The sequence below is a fragment of the Hyla sarda genome, chromosome 8 (assembly GCF_029499605.1).
Source record: "Hyla sarda isolate aHylSar1 chromosome 8, aHylSar1.hap1, whole genome shotgun sequence".
NCBI classification, from domain to species: Eukaryota; Metazoa; Chordata; class Amphibia; order Anura; family Hylidae; genus Hyla; species Hyla sarda.
In genome coordinates this window covers 136,064,680-136,085,777 of record NC_079196.1, presented here as the reverse complement: position 1 = coordinate 136,085,777, position 21,098 = coordinate 136,064,680, and the positions used below count along the sequence as shown (strand labels likewise).

General features: G+C 41.4%; 1 protein-coding gene across 5 annotated transcripts in view; it reads right to left on the bottom strand.

The window, feature by feature from the left end:
- The window catches only part of STAT1 (signal transducer and activator of transcription 1), a 1,320,138-nt gene that overhangs the window by 577,115 nt on the left and 721,925 nt on the right, over window positions 1–21,098 (bottom strand). For all 5 annotated transcript variants that reach the window (XM_056535944.1, XM_056535945.1, XM_056535942.1 and 2 more), the window contains one exon: window positions 6,393–6,486. In XM_056535944.1, coding sequence (XP_056391919.1) covers window positions 6,393–6,486 — 94 coding nt within the window. The remainder of the gene's footprint in view (window positions 1–6,392; window positions 6,487–21,098) is intronic.

Below are 21,098 nucleotides of genomic sequence, written 5' to 3'. Positions count from 1 at the left end.
CGGAGTTGTCTGATGTGATTCCTGTTTACGGCGCAAGCCTCTTCTTCAAACCATGTGTCAACGGAGCATTGCTCACCGTTCAAAGACCTATCTATGCCATGCGATACAAGCCTGCTCTTCATCTCTGCTGTCAGACTTCAATTTGCAAATGAACCAAATCATCTCCTCTAAAGAGATGTTTTTTGTACTTTCACACCATATTCCATCCCATCTTTATTCTTTTAACACTAAAACATTAACATTAGTCAAATTATTTTTTTTTTTTTACATATAATTTATTTCTACGTATTGGTCGGCCCACTACACCCTGTTCTAGTCATGTGATCCACTTGAACTTTTCACTCCTCCCACTATGACCCTATCAGCCATATTTTTTTTTGCAACAAAGTCCAAAGTGTTAGGCACAGCTCACTCGTACGCCCTTTCTGCGTCTCGGACGAGACTGAACCACAACTCGTATAATTATGAAAAATGAAGAGATGTCCAGCGCAGGTTCCAAGCAATACAAAATAATTTATTCAGCAGTAACACGACATGATGACAGGTAGGTGACGCGTTTCAGCCACAATCTGCGGCCTTAGTCATACGTATGACTAAGGCCGCAGATTGTGGCTGAAACGCGTCACCTACCTGTCATCATGTCGTGTTACTGCTGAATAAATTATTTCGTATTGCTTGGAACCTGCGCTGGACATCTCTTCATTTTTCATATTTTTTTTTTGCTCTTTTATTATGTATATATAATTGTTTGTCCTTTGTTTAAGTTATTTCAATCTGAGCAAGGATTTAATATCCGAAACGCGTTATTGGTTGAAATAAACATCATCTTTTATCCGAATATTGACTTGAGTGTATCCATTGGGAGAAGCAGCGCCTATAGAGGGATTTTCTACCTATTCTCCTGCATTCATTGTGGATAGTCCTATGCCGGCTTCCACCTCCCTACGGCTTCGAAGCACCTCCCGGATAACTCTACTCTTCTGCTACACCATCTATTGGGGTGATACACGCATATCCTTTGTGCTCAAGGTGAGCACAATAATAACCATGTATTCTAATTTGATTGATACACGGAGATAATGCACTAGGTGCCAGTGTGGTTTTCCTTTTAGTCTCCTGTCCTTATCTACAGGGGAGGCATCTATCTACAGGGGTTCTGCAACCTATAGGTGGGGCATCTACCTACATGGGGTCTGCTACCTACAGGGATTCTGCAACCTACAGGGGGACATCTATTTTCAGGGGGTCTGTAATCTACAGGGGGGAGGGGGCAACTATTTACAGGAGGAAATAATTATGCCAAAAGAAACCAAAAAATGGCTAACAGCCACAGCCACAGCTGGTCCACATTACATATAATTTTTACAAGGGGTAAAAGGAAAGAAATCTTCCTAAAAGTTGTAACCCAATTTCTCTTGAGTAAGGAAATACCTCATATGTGTATGTAAAGTGTTCGGCGGGCGCAGTAGAGGGCTCAGAAGGGAAGGAGCGACACTGGGATTTTGGAGAGTGAGTTTTTCTGAAATGAAAATGTGTCCAGGACAGCAAAAAAAACAAAAAAAAAAACAACACATGGCATACTATTTTGGAAACTACACCCCTCAAGGAACATAACAAGGGGTACAGTGAGCCTCAGCACCGCACAAGTGTTTGACGACTTTTCGTTAAAGCTGGACGTGTAAATGAATTTTATTTTTTTTCACTAAAATGCTGCTTTTCCCCAAAATTTTACACTTTTACAAGGGGTAATAGTAGAAAATGCCCACCAAAATTTGTAACTCCATCTCTTCTGAGTATGGAAATACCCCATCTGTAGATGTCATGTGCACTGCAGGCGCACTACAATGCTCAGAAGAGAAGGAGTCACATTTGGCTTTTGAAAAGCAAATTTTGCTGAAATGGTTTTTGGGGGGCATGTCCCATTTAGGAAGCCACTATGATGCCAGGACAGCAAAAAAAAAAAAAAAAAAAAAAACTCACATGGCATACTATTTTGATAACTACACCTCTCAAGGAACATAACAAGGGGTACAGTGAGCCTTAACAACCCCACAGATGTTTGACAACTTTTTGTTAAATTGGATGTGTAAATTAATAATTTTTTTCACTAAAAGGCTGCTTTTCCCCAAAAAGTTACATTTTTACAAGGGGTAACAGGAGAAAATGACACCCAAAATTTGTAACCCCATTTCTTCAGAGTGTGGAAATACCCCATGTGTGGACATCAAGTGCTCTGCTGGCGCGCTACAATGCTCAGAAGAGAAGGAGTACCATTGAGCTTTTGGAGAGTGAATTTGTTTGGAATGGAAGTCAGGGGCCATGTGCATTTACAAAGCCCCCCGTGGTGCCAGAACAGTGGACCCCACCATATGTGACCCCATTTTGGAAACTACACCCCTCACAGAATTTAATAAGGGGTGCAGGGAGTATTTACACCCCTATTGACAGATCTTTGGAATAGTGGGCTGTGCAAATGAAAAATTACATTTTTCATTTTCACGGACGACTGTTCCAAAAATCTGTCAGACACCTGTGGGGTGTAAATGCTCACTGAACCCCTTATTACATTACATGAGGGGTGTAGTTTCAAAAATGGGGTCACATGTGGGGGGGGGTCCATTGCTCTGGCACTATGGGGGCTTTGTAAACACATGGCCTTAAATTTCAGACACATTCTCTCTCCAAAATCCCAATGGTGTGCCCTCTCTTCTGAGCATTGTAGTGCACCCGCAGAGCACTTTACATCTACATATGGGGTATTTCCTTACTCAGAAGAAATGGGGTTACAAATTTTGGGGGGCTTTTTTACTATTTTCCCTTGAGAAAATGGAAAATTTAGGGTAACACCAGCATTTTAGTGAAATTATAATTTTTTTTTTTCATTTTCCCATCCAACTTTAATGAAAATTCTTCAAACACCTGTGGGGTGTTAAGGCTCACTATACCCCTTGTTAAGTTCCGTGAGGGGTGTAGTTTCCAAAATGGGGTCACATGTGGATATTTTTTTTTTGTGTTTATGTCAGAACCGCTGTAAAATCAGCCACCCCTGTGCAAATCACCTATTTAGGCCTCAAATGTACATAGTTTGCTCTTACTCCTGAGCCTTGTTGTGCATCCGCAGAGCATTTTACGCCCACATATGGGGTATTTCCGTACTCAGGAGAAATTGCGTTACAAATTTTGGGGGTCTTTTTTTGCTTTTACCGCTTGTGAAAATAAAAAGGTATCGGGCAACATCAGCATGTTAGTGCAAACATTTAAATTTTTTTTACACTAACAGGCTGGTGTAGACCCCAACTTTTCCTTTTCATAAGGGGTAAAAGGAGAAAAAGCCCCCCAAAATTTCTAGTGCAATTGCTCCCGAGTACGGAAGTACCCCATATAAGGCCCTAAACAGTTTCCTTGAAATACGACAGGGCTCTGAAGTGAGAGAGCGCCATGCGCATTTGAGGACTAGATTGGGGATTGCATAGGGGTGGACATAGTGATATTCTATGCCAGTGATTCCCAAACAGGGTGCCTCCAGCTGTTGCTAAACTCCCAGCATGCCTGGACAGTCTGTGGCTGTCCGGAAATTCTGGGAGTTGTTGTTCTGCAACAGCTGGAGGCTCCTTTTTGGAAACACTACCGTACAATACATTTTTATTGGGGGGGGGGGGGCAGTGTAAGGGGTGTATGTGTAGTGTTTTACCCTTTATTATGTGTTAGTGTAGTGTAGTGTTTTTAGGGTACATTCACACTGGCGGGTTACGGTGAGTATCCCGCTAGGAGTTTGCGCTGCGGCGAAAAATTTGCCGCAGCCCAAACTTGAAGCAGGAAACTTACTGTAAACCCACCCGTGTGAATGTACCCTGTACGTTCACATGGGAGGGCAAACCTCCAGCTGTTTCAAAACGAAAACTCCCAGCATGTACTGACAGACCGTGCATGCTGGACGTTGTACTTTTGAAACAGCTGGAGGCACACTGGTTGGAAAACCTTCAGTTAGGTTCTGTTACCTAACTCAGTATTTTCCAACCAGTGTGCCTCCAGCTGTTGCAAAAGTACAACTCCCAGCATGTACTGATCGCTGAAGGGCATGCTGGGAGATGTAGTTATGCAACAGCTGGAGGTACGCAACTACAACTCCCAGCATGCCAAGACAGCTGTTTGCTGTTTGGGCATGCTGGGATTTGCAGTTTTGCAACATATGGAGGGTTATAGTTTAAAGACCACTGCACAGTGATCTCCACACTGTGGCCCTCCGGATGTCACAAAACTACAAATCCCAGCATGCCCAGACAGCAAACAGCTGTATGGGCATGCTAGGAGTTGTAGTTTTGCAAGATCCAGAGTAGAGATCACTGCAAAGTGATCTCCAAACTGTAGCCCTCCAGCTGTTACAAAACTACGAATCCCAACATGCCCAAACAGCTGTCTGGGCATGCTGGGAGTTGTAGTTTTGCAACATCTGGAGGGCTACAGTTTAGAGACCACTGTATAGTGGGCTCAGACTGTAGCCCTCCAGATGTTGCTAGGCAACTCACCTTTGGTTTCCCTGGTCTGCCTCACCTATTGTGGGTGGGCAGAATGGGGAAACCGAAAGTTAACCCCCCCCCCCCCCCCCGCCCGATCTGCTATTAGTCGTCGCTTCTTGATGACCAATAGCAGGGATAGGAGGGGTGGAACCACTGCCATCTCACTCATATGCCTTCAGGGGGATCGTGGGTGTCTTAGACAACCACGATCCCCCTTATATTCCAGGTCACCGGGTCAACATAGACCCGTATGACCCGGAATCGGCACAAATCGCAAGTGTTAATTCACCTGCGATTTGCGCCGATCGCCGACATGGGGGGGGTCTAATGACACCCCTGGGCATTTGCGCGGGGTGCCTGCTGTTCAATATCAGCAGTCATCGTGGTCCGGTCCCCGCCCGGCGCGCGGCAGGGACCGAAATTCCCCATGATGTACGCGTACGTCCTTGGTCCTTAAGACAACCAGTTGTCCTTTGTAATGACATCACTCATTTTACCATGAAATGTATGGTGCAACCAAAAAAATACTAATTGTGGGGGGAAATTGATAAGAAAACCACAATTTTGCAAATTTTGGAAGGTTTCGTTTTCATGCTGTACACTTTATGGTAAAATAGACAAGTTTTCTTTATTCTGTGGGTCCATACGATTAAAATGATTCCCATGATTACTTACTTTTCTATTATTATACCGCTTTAAAAAAAACTTAAACTTCTTAACCAAATTAGTGCATTTAAAACACCTCTATTTTGCTGACCTATAACTTTAAAATTTTTCCGTATAAGAGGCGGTATGATGGCTAGTTTTTCGTGCCGTGATCTGTACTTTTTTTTATACCACATTTGCATATATAAAACTTTTAATACCTTTTTTTATCAATTGTTTTAGGAATAAAATTTTATAAAAAAGCAGCAATTTTGGTCTTTTTTTTTTTCCGCGTTGACGCCGTTAACCGTATGGGATAATTAACATTACCAGTAGATTTTAATAGTTCGGATATTTAAGCATGTGGTGATACCAAATATGTTTATTTTTTTTTAATCGTTTTTAAATTTTTTGGGAGTAAAATGGTGAAAAATGGACAATTTACATTTTTTGTGGGGTAGGGGATTTTTCACATTTTTTTTACTTTTATTTTTTACTTTTTTTTACTTTTATTATTACACTTGAATAATCCCCATAGGGGACTATTTATAGCAATCATTTGATTGCTAATATTGTTCAGTGCTATGCATACGACATAGCACTGATCAGTGTTATCAGCTATCTTCTGCTCTGGTCTGCTTGATCAAAGACCAGAGCAGTAGACGCCAGGAGACGGACAGAGACAGGTAAGGGGACCTCCATCCGCCATTACAGATGATCGGATCGCCGCGGCAGCGCTGCGGCGATCCGATCGTCCACATTAAGTGCCGCACTTGTGCAGATGCCGTGACATGTATTGATCACGGCATCTGAGGGGTTAATGGCGGACATCCGCACAATCGCGGATGTCCACCATTACCGGCAGGTCCCTGGCTGCTATCAACATGCTGCTATCGCATGACCTGAGCATCGCTCCGATGCTCGCGGGTATGTATATGACTTAAATGTGCGTCCTGTGTTCTGTGTTCCAAAAAGAAAACCATTTCCTCTGTAGTATTTAGCAGCTAATAAGCACTGGAAGGATTAAGATTTTTTAATAAAAGTAATTTACAAATGTTTAACTTTCTGGCACCAGTTGATTTAAAAAAAAAATAAATACAGTTTTCCACGGAAGTATCCCTTTAATGTATAATTCAGGAGCAAAAGTGAATATATTATTTTTTCCAGGGGTACACTTTTAATAATAAAAAAAATTCAAAACAGTATTTGTAAAATTCCAGGATAACTTACCAAATGTCTAAATTCTGCTGCTAAACATCCATTTGTTGATTCCTCCATGTTCATTACTTTTGTGTGTGTACCTAAAATATTGAATTTGCGGAACCTTAAAAAATAAAAAAATAAAAATATTAGATGAATGTTACTACCACTTACAATGCATGCATATTCTAAATGTAAAGCTAGGCTATAAGTACCATAGTCAAAAACTTTAACCCCTTAAGGACTGAGCCCTTTTTCACCTTAAGGACGCAGACCTTTTTTGCAATTCTTTATGCATTAAAAACTCTGGGATGCTTTTACCAATTATTCGGATTCTGTGTCTGTTTTTTTGTGACATATTCTACTTTAACACAGTGGTAAATTTTCGTCGTTACTTGCATCCTTTCTTGGTGAAAAATCCAAAAATGTCATGAAAATTTAGAAAATTTAGCATTTTTCTAACTTTGAAACTCTCTGCTTGTAAAGAAAATGGATATTCCAAATAAATTATATACTGATTCACATATATAATATATATACTTTATATTTGCATCATAAACTTGACATGTTTTTACTTTTGGAAGACATCAGAGGGCTTCAAAGTTCAGCAGCAATTTTCCAATTTTTCACAAAATTTTCAAAATCGGAATTTTTCAAGGGACCAGTTCAGTTTTGAAGTGGATTTGAGGGGTCTTCATATTAGAAATACTTCATAAATGACCCCATTATAAAAACTGCACCCCCCCCAAATTATTCAAATTGACATTCAGAAAGTGTGTTAACCCTTTAGATGTTTCATAGGAATAGCTGCAAAATGAAGGAGACAATTCTTCATTTTTTACACTCTCATGTTCTTGTAGACCCAGTTTTTGAAATTTGACAAGGGGTAAAAGGAGAAAAAGCCCCCCAAAATTTGTAACCCAATTTCTCTCGAGTATGGCAATACTTCATAGGTGGATATCAAGTGCTCTGTGGGTGCACTACAAGGCTCAGAAGGGAAGGAGCGACAATGGGATTTTGGAGAGTAAGTTTTTCTGAAATGGTTTTTGGGGGGCATGTCACATTTAGGAAGCCCCTATGGTGCCTGAACAGCAAAAAAGAAAACAACAACATGGCATACCATACTATTTTGGAAATTACACCCCTCAAGGAATGCACCAAAGGGTCCATTGAGCCTTCACACCCCACAGGTGTTTGATGACTTTTCGTTAAAGTTGGAAGTGTAAATTACATTTTTTCCCCCTTTTTTTCATTTTTGCAAGGGGTTATAGGAGAAGATGCCACCCAAAATATGTAACCCCCTCTCTTCTGAGTATGGAAATACCCCATGTGCGGACGTCAACTGCACTGCTGGTGTTCAGAAAAGAAGAAGTCACCTTTGGCTTTTAGAAAGCAAATGTTGCTGAAATGTTTTTTTTTGGGGGGGCATGTCGCATTTGGGAAGCCCCTATGGTGCCAGAGCAGCAAAAAAAAAAAAACACATGGCATACTATTTTGGAAACTACACCCCTCAAGGTACGTAACAAGGGGTACAGTGAGCCTTAACACCCCACAGGTGTTTGACAAATTTCCGCTAAAGTTGGACAGGAAAATTAGATTTTTTTCACTAAGATGCTGATGTTACTCCAAATTTTTCATTTTCACAAGGGATAATTGGAGAAAAAGCCTCCCAAAAGTATGGAAATACCCCATATGTGGATGTAAAGTGCTCTGCGGGCGAACTACAATGCTCAGAAGAGAAGGAGCGCCATTGAGCATTTGGTGAGAGAATTTGTTTGGAATAGAAGTCGGGATCCATGTGTGTTTGCAAAGCCCCCATAGTGCCAGAAAAATGGACCCCCCCTCAAATGTGACTCCATTTTGGAAACTACACCCCTCACAAAATTTAATAAGGGGTGCAGTGAACATTTACACCCCACTGGCGTTTGACAGATCTTTGGAACAGTGGGCTATGCAAATGAAAAATAAAATTTTTCATTTTCACGGACCACTGTTCCAAAAATCGGTCAGACACCTGTGGGGTGTAAATGCTCACTTTACCCCTAATTACATTACCTGAGGGGTGTAGTTTCCAAAATGGGGTCACATGTGGGGGTTCACTTTTCTGGCACTATGGGGGCTTTGTTAACATACATGGCCTTCAATTTCGGACACATTCTCTCTCCAAAATCCCAATGGCGCTCCTTCTCTCCTGAGCATTGTAGTGCATTTTTTTTTTTACACTAACTTGCTGATGTAGACCCCAACTTTACCTTTTCATAAGGTGTAAAAGGAGAAAAATACGGAGATACGGAGTATCAGATATACGGAGATACCCCATATGTGTCCCTAAACTGTTTCCTTGAAATACGACAGGGCTCCAACGCGAGAGAGCGCCATGCGCATTTGAGGCCTGAGTTGGGGATTTCAATCTGCCACAAAAATACTCCACGGCAGTGTTTCCCAAACAGGGTGTCTCCAGCTGTTGCAAAACTCCTGCATGCCTGGACAGTCAGTGGCTGTCTGGCAATACTAGGAGTTGTTGTTTTTCAACAGCTGGAGGCTCTGTTTTGGAAATAGTGCCGTACAAAACATTTTTTTTTTATTTTGGGGGGGGGGGGGGGCTGTGTAGGGGTATGTGTATATGTAGTGTTTTAGTTTTTATTTTGTGTAGTTGTAGTGTAGTGTTTTTAGGATACATTCACATGGTTGGGTCTACAGTGTGTTTGAGCTGGGAGTTTGAGCTGCGACGAGAAATTTGCTGCATCTAAAACTTGCAGTAGAAAACTTGCTTTAAACCCACCCGTGTAAGTTAAATCTGTACGATCACAAGGGGGGGGGGGCAAACCTCCAGCTGTTGCAAAACTACAACTCCCAGCATGCACTGACAGACCATACATGCTGGGAGTTGTATTTTTGCAACAGCTGGAGGCACACTTTGTCATAGAAAAAATGTGCCTCCAGCTGTTGCATAACTACAACCCCCAGCATGCACAGACTACCAAAGGGCATGGTGGGAGTTGCAGTAGGAGGTAAACAGGCCTCACCTCCGCTGGTGCAGATCTCCGCTCCGATCGCCGCCCAGCAGGGTCGTGATTGGTCGGTCGTTCTGACCGATCAATCACGTGAACGTGAGGCGACATCCGTGCCACCTCACTCCTGCTGGGCGATATGCCGGGATGGCTCCCCTGGGCGATATGCCGGGATGGCTGCTGATAGATATCAGCAGTCATCCTGTTCCGATCACCGTGTCCGGAGACGCGGTGTTCCAGGAAAGCTGCGCCGTAAATGTACGGCGCTATGCGCTAAGTACTTCTTAGCAGCACCATACATTTACGGCGCTCGTCCTTAAGGGGTTAGTGTGATTTATTAACATACAAATAAACATGCAAGACTATTGTACTTATCATAACAAAAAACAATGGGGGGGGGGGGGGATATCCAAAGAATTTAGCACCACTTTTTTTTTTTTTTTTGCTTTAGCTGCGCCACATTTGCACCCGATTTAGCACCCTGTTAGCCAATTTTTTTTTAAAGGGATGTGAATAGGCTTTTTTTTGTGCCGTTAACCCACTATTTTCAAATTTTAGCGCAACTTTCTTATGTACAAATGTGTTGCAGTTGAAGGGCGTGGTCTGGCTGCCGGGGTAAATTGACGCGCATAGCTGAGGAGCTCCGTTCCTGTAGCCCGAACTAGAGACTAATATCAGCACTCACCACTATCTTTTTGGCCCCTCTGCTCGGGGATCACCTGCTGACAATGGCAGTATGCCGTAAATGAGTCACCCGACAAGGAACACTTCACTTGCCAAATTCTGCTTTACTCTGAGAGCCCCAAAAAATCAACATGGTGCCGGCTCCACAGACAGCACAGTTCCTGCATCCTCCCAGCCTACCTCAGTGACGGGTCCCCACTTCCTGCGGGCGGTTTCACTGCGCAGATCCACCTCAGACCCAGTTCTGCTTAGCCCGCTATCCCAAAGGCGAGACGAAGAGGACTCTGCCAGCGTTCACTCGATATCTGCACACAGCATAGAGGACCTTCCCCATGGGGATGAAGATGCCACTCCGTCCATCTAAGCTGGCCTGTCACCTGCTCCTGCCTCTGCAAAAAGCCCACAGCACATGCACGCATGAACATCTCCCTCGCTGCAGGATACAGATGGGCACACAATTAGAGATGTTGATGACACTGTGCTGACGGCCATGGGCTCCATATCTGTCGCGGGCGCTTCTCTAACAGATACCACCATGAAATCTATGCTACTTGCCCTGCAACAGATTTTGCTGCTAGACATGCTGTCGGGCATGTCCACAAATATAAATATAAATCAAGATATAATTTTATCTTGCTTATGAAATACCTAAATCATGGCTCTAAGGCCAGAATTTTCCTGGTTTCTGTCTAGTGCTGACTTCATCTTGTTGCTCTTTGTTTCAAGGTAGACAGATAATAAAGCTGGTTTTACCAGGGGAGTGAGAACATTGGGAAAATCCTAGTCTACATATCTGCTAATCCAATATAAGAGTTTACAAATAAGCCACTATTGTTTAACAAGCTCATCTGTGTGTATTTTAACATGTTATTTAAAGTGCATGTTTGAGTTGAAACAATACTTAGTCTATGGTCTCTGGATGGAAAAACAAGTTTGTCAGCATTTGCATAGTTTCTTTCCAAAATACCAGTAAAATGTCTGAAGTCAGCAAGAAGTTAAATTAAAGGTCTTAGGCTGTAATCAATGTAATATTAAGATGATTAGCAGTGTTGTCTATATACAAATGAAAGATAGTACCTTATATTTCATATAATTTCTTATAATAGCATCCAATAAGATATTGTCCATGTAGATTAAACACACATGTGGATACAACTTTTATATTTTCATACATCATTTTAGAAAATTGCCAGTCATCTATTTAAGATGACTGGGAAATGAATCTGTGAATAGGTATAACCATTGTATAAATAATATAGTCAAATGATATATATATCCCAATTGTAGTTATTATAGCTCGTTGTAGAATTTATTTCTTATCATAGACTGCCATCTGTGGTTAACCTAGGAATAACTAGGTACCACTCTACATAGGCACACCCACCGAATTACATCATATTTGTTATAGGTAGATAACTCAGATAAGGAATAAGTTAAAAAGCTGTGTCCAAGTGAGGGGGAGATTGATCTCTGAGGGAACCTATCAGAAAATCTCATCACAAGACACAGGGCTCCCCATAAAGAAAAACTTCCTAGCAACCCTTTACCTTGGAGGCTGAAAACATAGATATATGGTAATGTATAGATTTCATTATCCGAAATATTAATTAATTAACTGGCTTGAAATTTAGTCGTGCCCTGCTTTATTGCGGAGGTGTACTGTTAGAGTAATTAAGTCATATATATAGTACTATTCGGTAAAAATGCATTTTACCGACTATTGTTACTAAATAGACTGAGAGGAAAATCTCTGCCCTAGAATCCATATTCTGGGGAGTTAATATTAAGCCAGGTAATTTGGGGATACTATATTACCAGATATCTAAAAATTGGTTATAATCTGTGCAGAGCAAATAGTTGTGTGCATAATATTGCTATTATCTCCTTGGGTTTAATTAATTGACGTTAAATATATTTCCTTCCGTATTCAGGGTGACTCTGCTGCCCTCTAGTGTTGTTTAGTTGATAAGGTACTTGGTATAAGTATAGAGTCATCTTGTGGCCAAATCTGAATATTGCATACTTATATATAATTATATTGTTTTGTGTCAATAATTTCAACTGCTTTAATATTGTGAATATAATAAATTATTGTTATATTTTATCTAACCGTTAGTAGTGGGTTTTACTGAAGAAAAAAGAAGGAAAAAGATCATCTCACCAAATTAAAGTTCATATCTGGACACCGTAGCATATATGCCGGAAGCACGGATGAAGGAGCTGCCTCTCCTCGTGGTAATGGAGAAAACAAAGGGTAGGATACAGCTCCCAGGGAAAAAAAAACATTAAAACTTAACGTTCAATAGTAGCATATAAAAGAATGGATCGCCGTTGAAGTGCTCTTAATCATGGCACTGGCATCATATCACACGGAAATATAAATAGCTGCTGTAAAATATCCTGCAGTCTCCATGAACGAATCACCTCCCAGCCTTCCAGAGAGGAAATGACGGGCTTTAGCCAAAGAATCCAACAACAGGTGAAGTATAATTACATTGATGAAAGCTCCCATGTCTCGAGAGACATGTGGCTTAATCCCTCTGTTTAACTGTTTGTGAAAAGAACAAACTAATTATACACAATATGTTGCCAACCAAAACAGTTATGATAAGAAATCCAAATAAGGGAAATAAATAAAATGAAGTAAGAAAAAAATAATACACCATAAAAAAAAAATATATAATTATGTATAATGCAAGGTACTAACGGAAAAGTACCGCATATCAAATAACCCTGTGTGAATGCCGCCTTATACATTCAAACATGCAATTAACCAAAAAATGAAAAACATAACGCATGAGAAAATATTGCAAAAGTAAAAACGGCAAAGTAGCATAATAACACCAAAGCATATGGAAAAGATGCTGTATACCAGAAAATACAATGTGAATGCCACTGTAGATCCTGCGACATGTAAATTATAAACTGGAATGAATGAATGAACAAAACCAGCGGTCCGATCTCAACCCATAAAGAAATGTATCTTACAAAAAATGAACAACAAACAATGAATTTGTTTAGAAAATCAAAATAACATAATTGTCAGAACTAGCTGGAAGCGTACTAAGAAAAACAACAATTGTACATAGGAACTGGTATGCAAAAATAAAAATAAACATAAACTAGTATGCACAGAAGGATGGTATGTTGAAAAGACGTACAAATTAACGCGCAGTATAGACATGCACCATTATAAAAATAAAAATAAAATTTTAATAAAGAAAACATTTTTTTGTAATTATATATATAAATGTGCAAAAGTAGGGAATAAATTCCTGTGGTGCAGCCTAAATGGCAGAAGTGATACCACATGATTCCCGCATGGTCACATGCAAATATAGATAACAAAAATTATTACATAGAAAATCTAAACTGTAGTATGAATGTGAATATGCATGGAGTCATGAAGGCTGGCCATAATGCAAATGCCAAAGCAACAATAATGCTCGGGAAAATACCCTTAATGGTAAACGCCAGGAAAACACAGTAGAACAAGATGAATGCAACGTACCAGAAACATAAACCATCAATTTAGTAAAAATACATGAGATTGTTTCTGTAATTTAAACCCAGGGGAGTTCTGGTTTCCATCCTGAGAATCCAGAAAGCTTCCCTAGTACAGAGGGCATGCAGCCAGTCTCCTCCACGTTTGGGTTGAGGGACGTTATCTATACCTTGTATATGTAACATATGGCTGTTTCCCTCGTGACTTTCTACTAGGTGTCTGGTAAGTCCAGACATACAGCGGGAAGAGAAGCCAAAGTGAGTGGACAAGTGCTCATAAACACAACATTTTAATTTGCGACTTGTGCAACCTATGTATTGCAACTTACAGATATTACATGTTGCGCAATATACCACATATTCGCTATCACAGTTGATGAAATTCTCAACTGTGTAGCTACTCCCTGTGACCATGGATGTGACCTTCTTGGATGACAACATTAGGTTGCACATGTTACAATGGGGTTTCCCACATTTGTGATTCCCTGTGGTATGAAGCCAGGTATTAACTGGTTTGTCTGTGGGGAAATCACTGGGGGACCGAATGCCACCCAGTGATTGTGCTTTTTTCGCAACACACCTGACCCCTCCGGACAGTAGAGATCCCATATTGTCATCCTGTAACAAGACAGGAATGTGTCTCTTAATGATTGGTTTGATTTGTTCAAAATTTAGACTGTAAGGAGTGGTAAATGTGGGAACATAGGTGGAGGAACGAGAGTTGGTTTTGGGAAGATTATCTAGGTACTGTTGCCTGGATTTAGAGTCGGCTATTGATTTAGCCCTTTTAAGTATGGCATTACTATAGCCTCTTTCTCTTAGTCTTTTGGCAATTCCATCACTTGCAGACTTATACAATGCCTCATCAGAGGAGGCTCTTTTAGCTCTAATGTATTCACCAATGGGCAAGTTTTTTGTGGTGTGCTTGGGATGACCACTGCGGGCATGCAGTATGCTGTTTCCTGCTGTCATTTTACGAAACAAACTGGTGTCAATACTGCCAGGAGTGTCATTTCCAAACAAGGTCACATCCAGAAAATAGATTTCACTTTTTTCAACCAGTATGGTAAAAACCAAATTCATGTCATTGTCATTGCAATTCAGCAAGAAATCATCCTTTCTCTCTCCTACTCCCTATATAGAGATGTAACATCACAAGATACCCACTCAAATTCCTTTTTCCATCCTATATTTGACATGGCAATCAACAGGGATTTTGTTTCCTTGATGTAACCCAAACATCTGGTCACCAAAGGCTGTAACATGTGATCCAACCAATTCCCTAGAGGTTCTAGGAGGGAATTAATTCCTGCCACTATGGGGCGAAAAGGGGGAGGGAATGGGTTTTTGTGGGTCTTGGGAAGTGCGTGAAACACTGGTATTTTTGGGTATTCAGGACATAGGAATTCTTGTTGTTTTTTCATAATAATGTTCAGGCTATAACCATCCTCGAGCAAACACAATAATTTGCTCCTTATGTATTTTGTGGGATCAGACAAAATCTTTTTATATGTTGATTCGTTCTTCAACATTTCCATGATTTGTCTCTCATACAGAGCTCTGTCCAAAACAACAACAGATCCCCTTTATCTGCTTGTCTGATATAAATGTGGGGGTTGTTCTTTAACTCCTTTAATGCTGTATGTTCTTTTTTGTTAAAGTTTGGAGGAACAGTGGGGGTTTCTTTTTCCAAGTTCTTAAAGGGGTATTCCAGGCCGAAACTTTTCTTTTATATATCAACTGGCTCCGGAAAGTTAAACAGATTTGTATGTTACTTCTATTAAAAAAATTTAATACTTCCCATAGTTATTAGCTTCTGAAGTTGAGTTGTTGTTTTCTGTCTAACTGCTCTCTGATGACTCACGTCCCGGGAGCTGTGCAGTTCCTATGGGGATATTCTCCCATCATGCACAGCTCCCAGGACGTGACATCATCATTGAGCAGTTAGACAGAAAACTTCAGAAGCTAATAACTATTGGAAGGATTAAGATTTTTTAATAGAAGTAATTTACAAATCTGTTTAACTTTCCGGAGCCAGTTGATATATATAAAAAAAGGTTTTGCCTGGAATACCCATTTAAACTTTTAAGGACGCAGGACATAAATGTACGTCCTGGTGCGGTGGTACTTAACGCACCAGGACGTACATTTACGTCCTGTGCATAACCGCGGGCATCGGAGCGATGCCCGTGTCATGCGCGGCTGATCCCGGCTGCTAATCGCAGCCAGGGACCCGCCGGCAATGGCCGACGCCCGAGATCTCGCGAGCGTCCGCCATTAACCCCTCAGGTGCCGGGATCAATACAGATCCTGGCATCTGCGGCAGTGTGCGATTTAAATGAACGATCGGATCGCCCGCAGCGCTGCTGCGGTGATCCGATCATTCAGAACGTCGCACGGAGGTCCCCTCACCTTCCTGCTTCCGGCTCCCGGCGTCTTCTGCTCTGGTCTGAGATCGAGCAGACCAGAACAGAAGATGACCGATAACACTTCTGAGTGGCTCTTCTGAGTCTTGCTGTGTAAGAGGGGGCGTGAAAGAGGAGTTTCAAAAACTGTGATTATCTGTTGTGCTGAGTGAATCTGTTGAGTGGGTGCGACTGCCTATAGTCCACATTCATATTTTGGGTAAGTCTTTCTCTCTTGCACATAGTGGGATAACTGTTAGAGTTTAAACACCCTTTTTAATTTTTTTTTTTCTCTGTTCCACCTCTAGGGGGAGGAGGAGTAGATTGGGCACAGGTGTATAAATCTTAGCTTGGGACTCTTATTGAGAGCTTGCTCTTCTGAGTGTTGCTGTGTGAGAGGGGGCGTGAAAGAGGAGTTTCAAAAACAGGAGTTTGAAAGCAGGAGGTTGAGATCGCTGTGAGTGTTAATTTCTGAACCCACAAGGTCTACAAAAAATTTTAAGTGTAATTTTGACTGTCTGTTTTTGCCTATACATTTGTGAAATCCCCATAACTAGATGGCCTCCATGTTGGAAAATGCAGTCCAATGTACATCCTGTTCAATGTATGCAATCCTTGAATAACAGTTTGAGGGTGCATATTGTTGTGCGAGATGTGTGCTAGTTGTCTGTTTGGAAGCCCAGATCCTGCATCTAGAAGGGTGACTGGCAACAATGAGAAGCATTAACAACATGGAGAGGAGTCTCCTGCTCACTGAGCAGGCACTCTCGGGAATAGAGGTGGGGGAGGACACTGGGACGGAGTTGCAGGACAGTCAGGCAGTTAGCTGGGTTACAGTTAGAAAGAGGGGTAGGGGAAAAAGTGTCAGGGAGGCTAGTCCTGAACTGGCACACCCCAACAAGTTTGCCCGCTTGGCAGATGAGGGGGATGGTATTACAAAGCTAGCAGAACTGCAGCAGGATACCGCCTCTGACCGCCAGGGGGGTGTCTGCTCCAGTAAGGAGGGAGGGAGGAGTACAGGGCAGGCCAGACAGGTACTAGTGGTGGGGGACTCAATTATTAGGGGGACAGACAGGGCAATCTGTCACAAAGACCGGGATAGCCGAACAGTGTGTTGTCTGCCTGGCGCACGAGTTCGGCACATCGCGGATCGGGTTGACAGGTTGCTGGGCGGGGCTGAAGAGGACCCAGCAGTCATGGTACATATTGGCACCAATGACAAAGTAAGAGGTAGGTGGAATGTCCTTAAAAATGATTTCAGGGACTTAGGCCGCAATCTTAAGGCAAGGACCTCCAAGGTAGTATTTTCTGAAATACTACCAGTACCACGAGCCGCACCAGAGAGGCAGCGGGAGATCAGGGAGGTAAACAAGTGGCTCAGAAGCTGGTGTAGGATGGAAGGGTTTGGGTTCATGGAGAACTGGACTGACTTCGCTGTCAGTTACCGGCTCTACCGTAGGGACGGGCTGCACCTCAATGGGGAGGGTGCAGCTTTGCTTGGGGAGAAGATGGCTAGAAGGGTGGAGGAGTGTTTAAACTAGGGACTTGGGGGGAGGGAACCTACAGCAAAGAGGGGGAAGATAGTGTAGATAGAGAGGTGGGAATTATAAATGTACCTGGGGGTGGAGCGGAGGGAGGGGTTAGAATAGTTAATAGGAATAGGCTTCATAGGAAAATAAAACTTACACCCTTGAATCTCATTAACCCCAATAACATAAAGGATGTAAATGTAAAGTGTATGTTCACAAATGCCAGAAGCCTAGCAAATAAAATTGGGGAGCTTGAGGCCTTGATACTGGAGGAACATATTGATATAGTTGGGGTCACTGAGACATGGCTGGACTCCTCGCATGACTGGGCTGTCAATCTGCAGGGGTTTACATTGTTTCGCAAGGATAGAATGAACAGAAAAGGTGGTGGAGTCTATCTGTATGTTAGAAGTGGTATGAAAGTCAGTGTGAACAATGCCATAGTGTGTGATGATTCTGAGGAGGTGGAATCACTGTGGGTAGAATTACAAAAGGAGGGAAATACTGAAAAAATAATACTTGGTGTAATCTACAGAGCCCCTAATATCACTGAAGAGATAGAAGGTCGGCTTCATAAACAAATAGAGAGGGCCGCCCGGGCAGGTACAGTGGTAATAATGGGAGATTTTAACTATCCAGATATAGATTGGGGTCCGGGGTTGGCTAAAACTACAAAGGGGCAACAATTCCTAAATTTATTGCAGGTTAATTTTATGGGCCAGTTTGTGGAGGACCCAACAAGAAGTGATGCCTTGTTGGATCTGATAATTTCTAACAACGCAGAGCTGGTTGGTAATGTAAATGTGCGGGAAAACCTTGGTAATAGCGACCACAATATAGTTACTTTTGACTTAAAATGTAGAAAACAAAGACAGACGGGGAAGGCAAAAACATATAACTTTAAAAAGGCAAACTTCCCTGGGCTGAGGGCTGCACTACAGGACATAGACTGGGGGGAGGTGTTCTCAAATACTGATATAGAAGGTAAATGGGACACTTTAAATCAACTCTAAATAACTATACAGCTAAATATATACCAAAGGGGAACAAATATAAATGATTAAAACTAAATCCTACATGGCTGACAAATGATGTTAAAAGAGCAATAAACAACAAAAAAATAGCCTTCAAAAAATTCAAATCTGATGGGTCAGCTATAACATTTAAACAGTACAAAGAGCTTAATAAAATCTGTAAAAATGTAATAAAAACAGCAAAAATTCAAAACGAGAGACAGGTGGCCAAAGAAAGCAAAACTAATCCTAAATATTTTTTTAGATATATAAATGCAAAAAAAACAAGGACAGAGCATGAAGGACCCCTTAATAATGATAATGGGGAGGTTGTCACGGGCGATCAAGAGAAGGCGGAGCTACTGAATGGGTTCTTTAGTTCTGTATACACTATGGAAAAAGGAGCTGACATTGGCCAGGTCAGTGCTGGTAACACATCATGTAATGTACTGAACTGGCTTAATGTAGAGATGGTACAAGGTAAGTTAAGTAAAGTAAATGTAAGCAAATCTCCAGGGCCGGATGGACTACACCCAAGAGTTCTTAGAGAGGTAAGTTCAGTAATATCTGTACCCCTGTTCATGATATTTAGAGATTCACTGGTGTCTGGTATTGTGCCAAGGGACTGGCGCAAGGCGAATGTGGTGCCAATCTTCAAAAAGGGCTCTAGGTCTTCCCCAGGAAACTATAGACCGGTAAGTTTAACGTGCATTGTGGGTAAATTGCTTGAAGGACTTATAAGGGATTACATACAGGAATACATAGGGGATAATTGTATTATAAGTGATAGCCAGCATGGGTTTACTAAGGATATAAGTTGTCAAACCAATCTAATTTGCTTTTATGAAGAGGTGAGTAGAAGCCTTGACAGAGGAATGGCTGTGGATATAGAGTTTCTGGATTTTGCTAAAGCATTTGATACTGTCCCTCATAGACGTCTGACAGGTAAGTTAAGGTCTTTGGGTTTGGAAATTTTAGTTTGTAACTGGATTGAACACTGGCTCATGGATCGTACCCAGAGAGTGGTGGTCAATGATTCGTACTCTGATTGGTCCCCAGTAATTAGTGGTGTACCCCAAGGTTCAGTACTGGGCCCGCTGTTGTTTAATTTATTTATCAATGATATAGAGGATGGCATTAACAGCTCTGTTTCTATCTTTGCAGATGCCACCAAGCTTTGAATCACGGTACAGTCTATAGAGGATGTGCATAAGTTACAAGATGACTTGGATAGACTAAGTGTCTGGGTATCCACTTGGCAAATGAAGTTCAATGTGGATAAATGTAAAGTTATGCATCTGGGTACTAATAACCTGCATGCGTCGTATGTCTTAGGGGGGATTAAACTGGCAGAGTCACTGGTAGAGAAGGATCTGGGTGTACTTGTAGATCACAGACTACAGAATAGCATGCAATGTCAGGCTGCTGCTTCCAAAGCCAGCAGGATATTGTCATGTATAAAAAGAGGCATGGACTCGAGGGACAGGGACATAATACTACCCCTTTATAAAGCATTGGTATGGCCTCACCTGGAATATGCTGTTCAGTTTTGGTCGCCTGTACATAAAAGGGACACTGTGGAGCTGGAAAGGGTGCAGAGACATGCGACTAAACTAATATGGGGCATGGAACATCTTAGCTATGAGGAGCGATTAAAGGAGTTACAATTGTTTAGTCTTGAGAAGAGACGTTTAAGGGGGGATATGATAAACGTATATAAGTATATTAATGGCCCATACAAAATATATGGAGAAAAACTGTTCCAGGTTAACCCCCCCCCCAAAGGACGAGGGGGCACTCCCTCCGTCTGGAGAAAAAAAAGTTTAGTCTCAAGGGGCGACACGCCTTCTTTACCATGAGAACTGTGAACTTATGGAACAGTCTACCTCAGGAACTGGTCACAGCAGGAAAAATTAACAGCTTTAAAACAGGATTGGATGCATTCCTGGAACAAAATAACATTAATGCTTATGAAGAAATATAAAATCCCATCCCTTCCCCAATATTGCGCCACACCCCTACCCCTTAATTCCCTGGTTGAACTTGATGGACATATGTCTTTTTTCGACCGTACCAACTATGTAACACTGATCTGTTCTATGTCCTATACATAGAACAGATCAGTATTAGCAATCATGGTATTGCTATGAATAGTCCCCTATGGGGACTATTCAAGTGTAAAAAAAAATGTAAAAAAATGTAAAAGTAAAAAAAAAGTGAAAAATCCCCTCCCCCCAAAAAAAAGTAAACTGTCAGTTTTTTCCTATTTTACCCCCAAAAAGCGTAAAAAATTAATTTTATAGACATATTTGGTATCGCCGCGTGCGTAAATGTCCGAACTATTAAAATAAAATGTTAATGATGCCGTACGGTGAACGGCGTGAACGTACAAAAAAAAAGTCCAAAATTGCTACTTTTTTAATACATTTTATAAAAAAAATTATAAAAAATGTATTAAAAGTTTTTTATATGCAAATGTGGTATAAAAAAAAGTACAGATCATGGCGCAAAAAATGAGCCCTCATACCGCCGCTTATACGGAAAAATAAAAAAGTTATAGGTCATCAAAATAAAGGGATTATAAACGTAC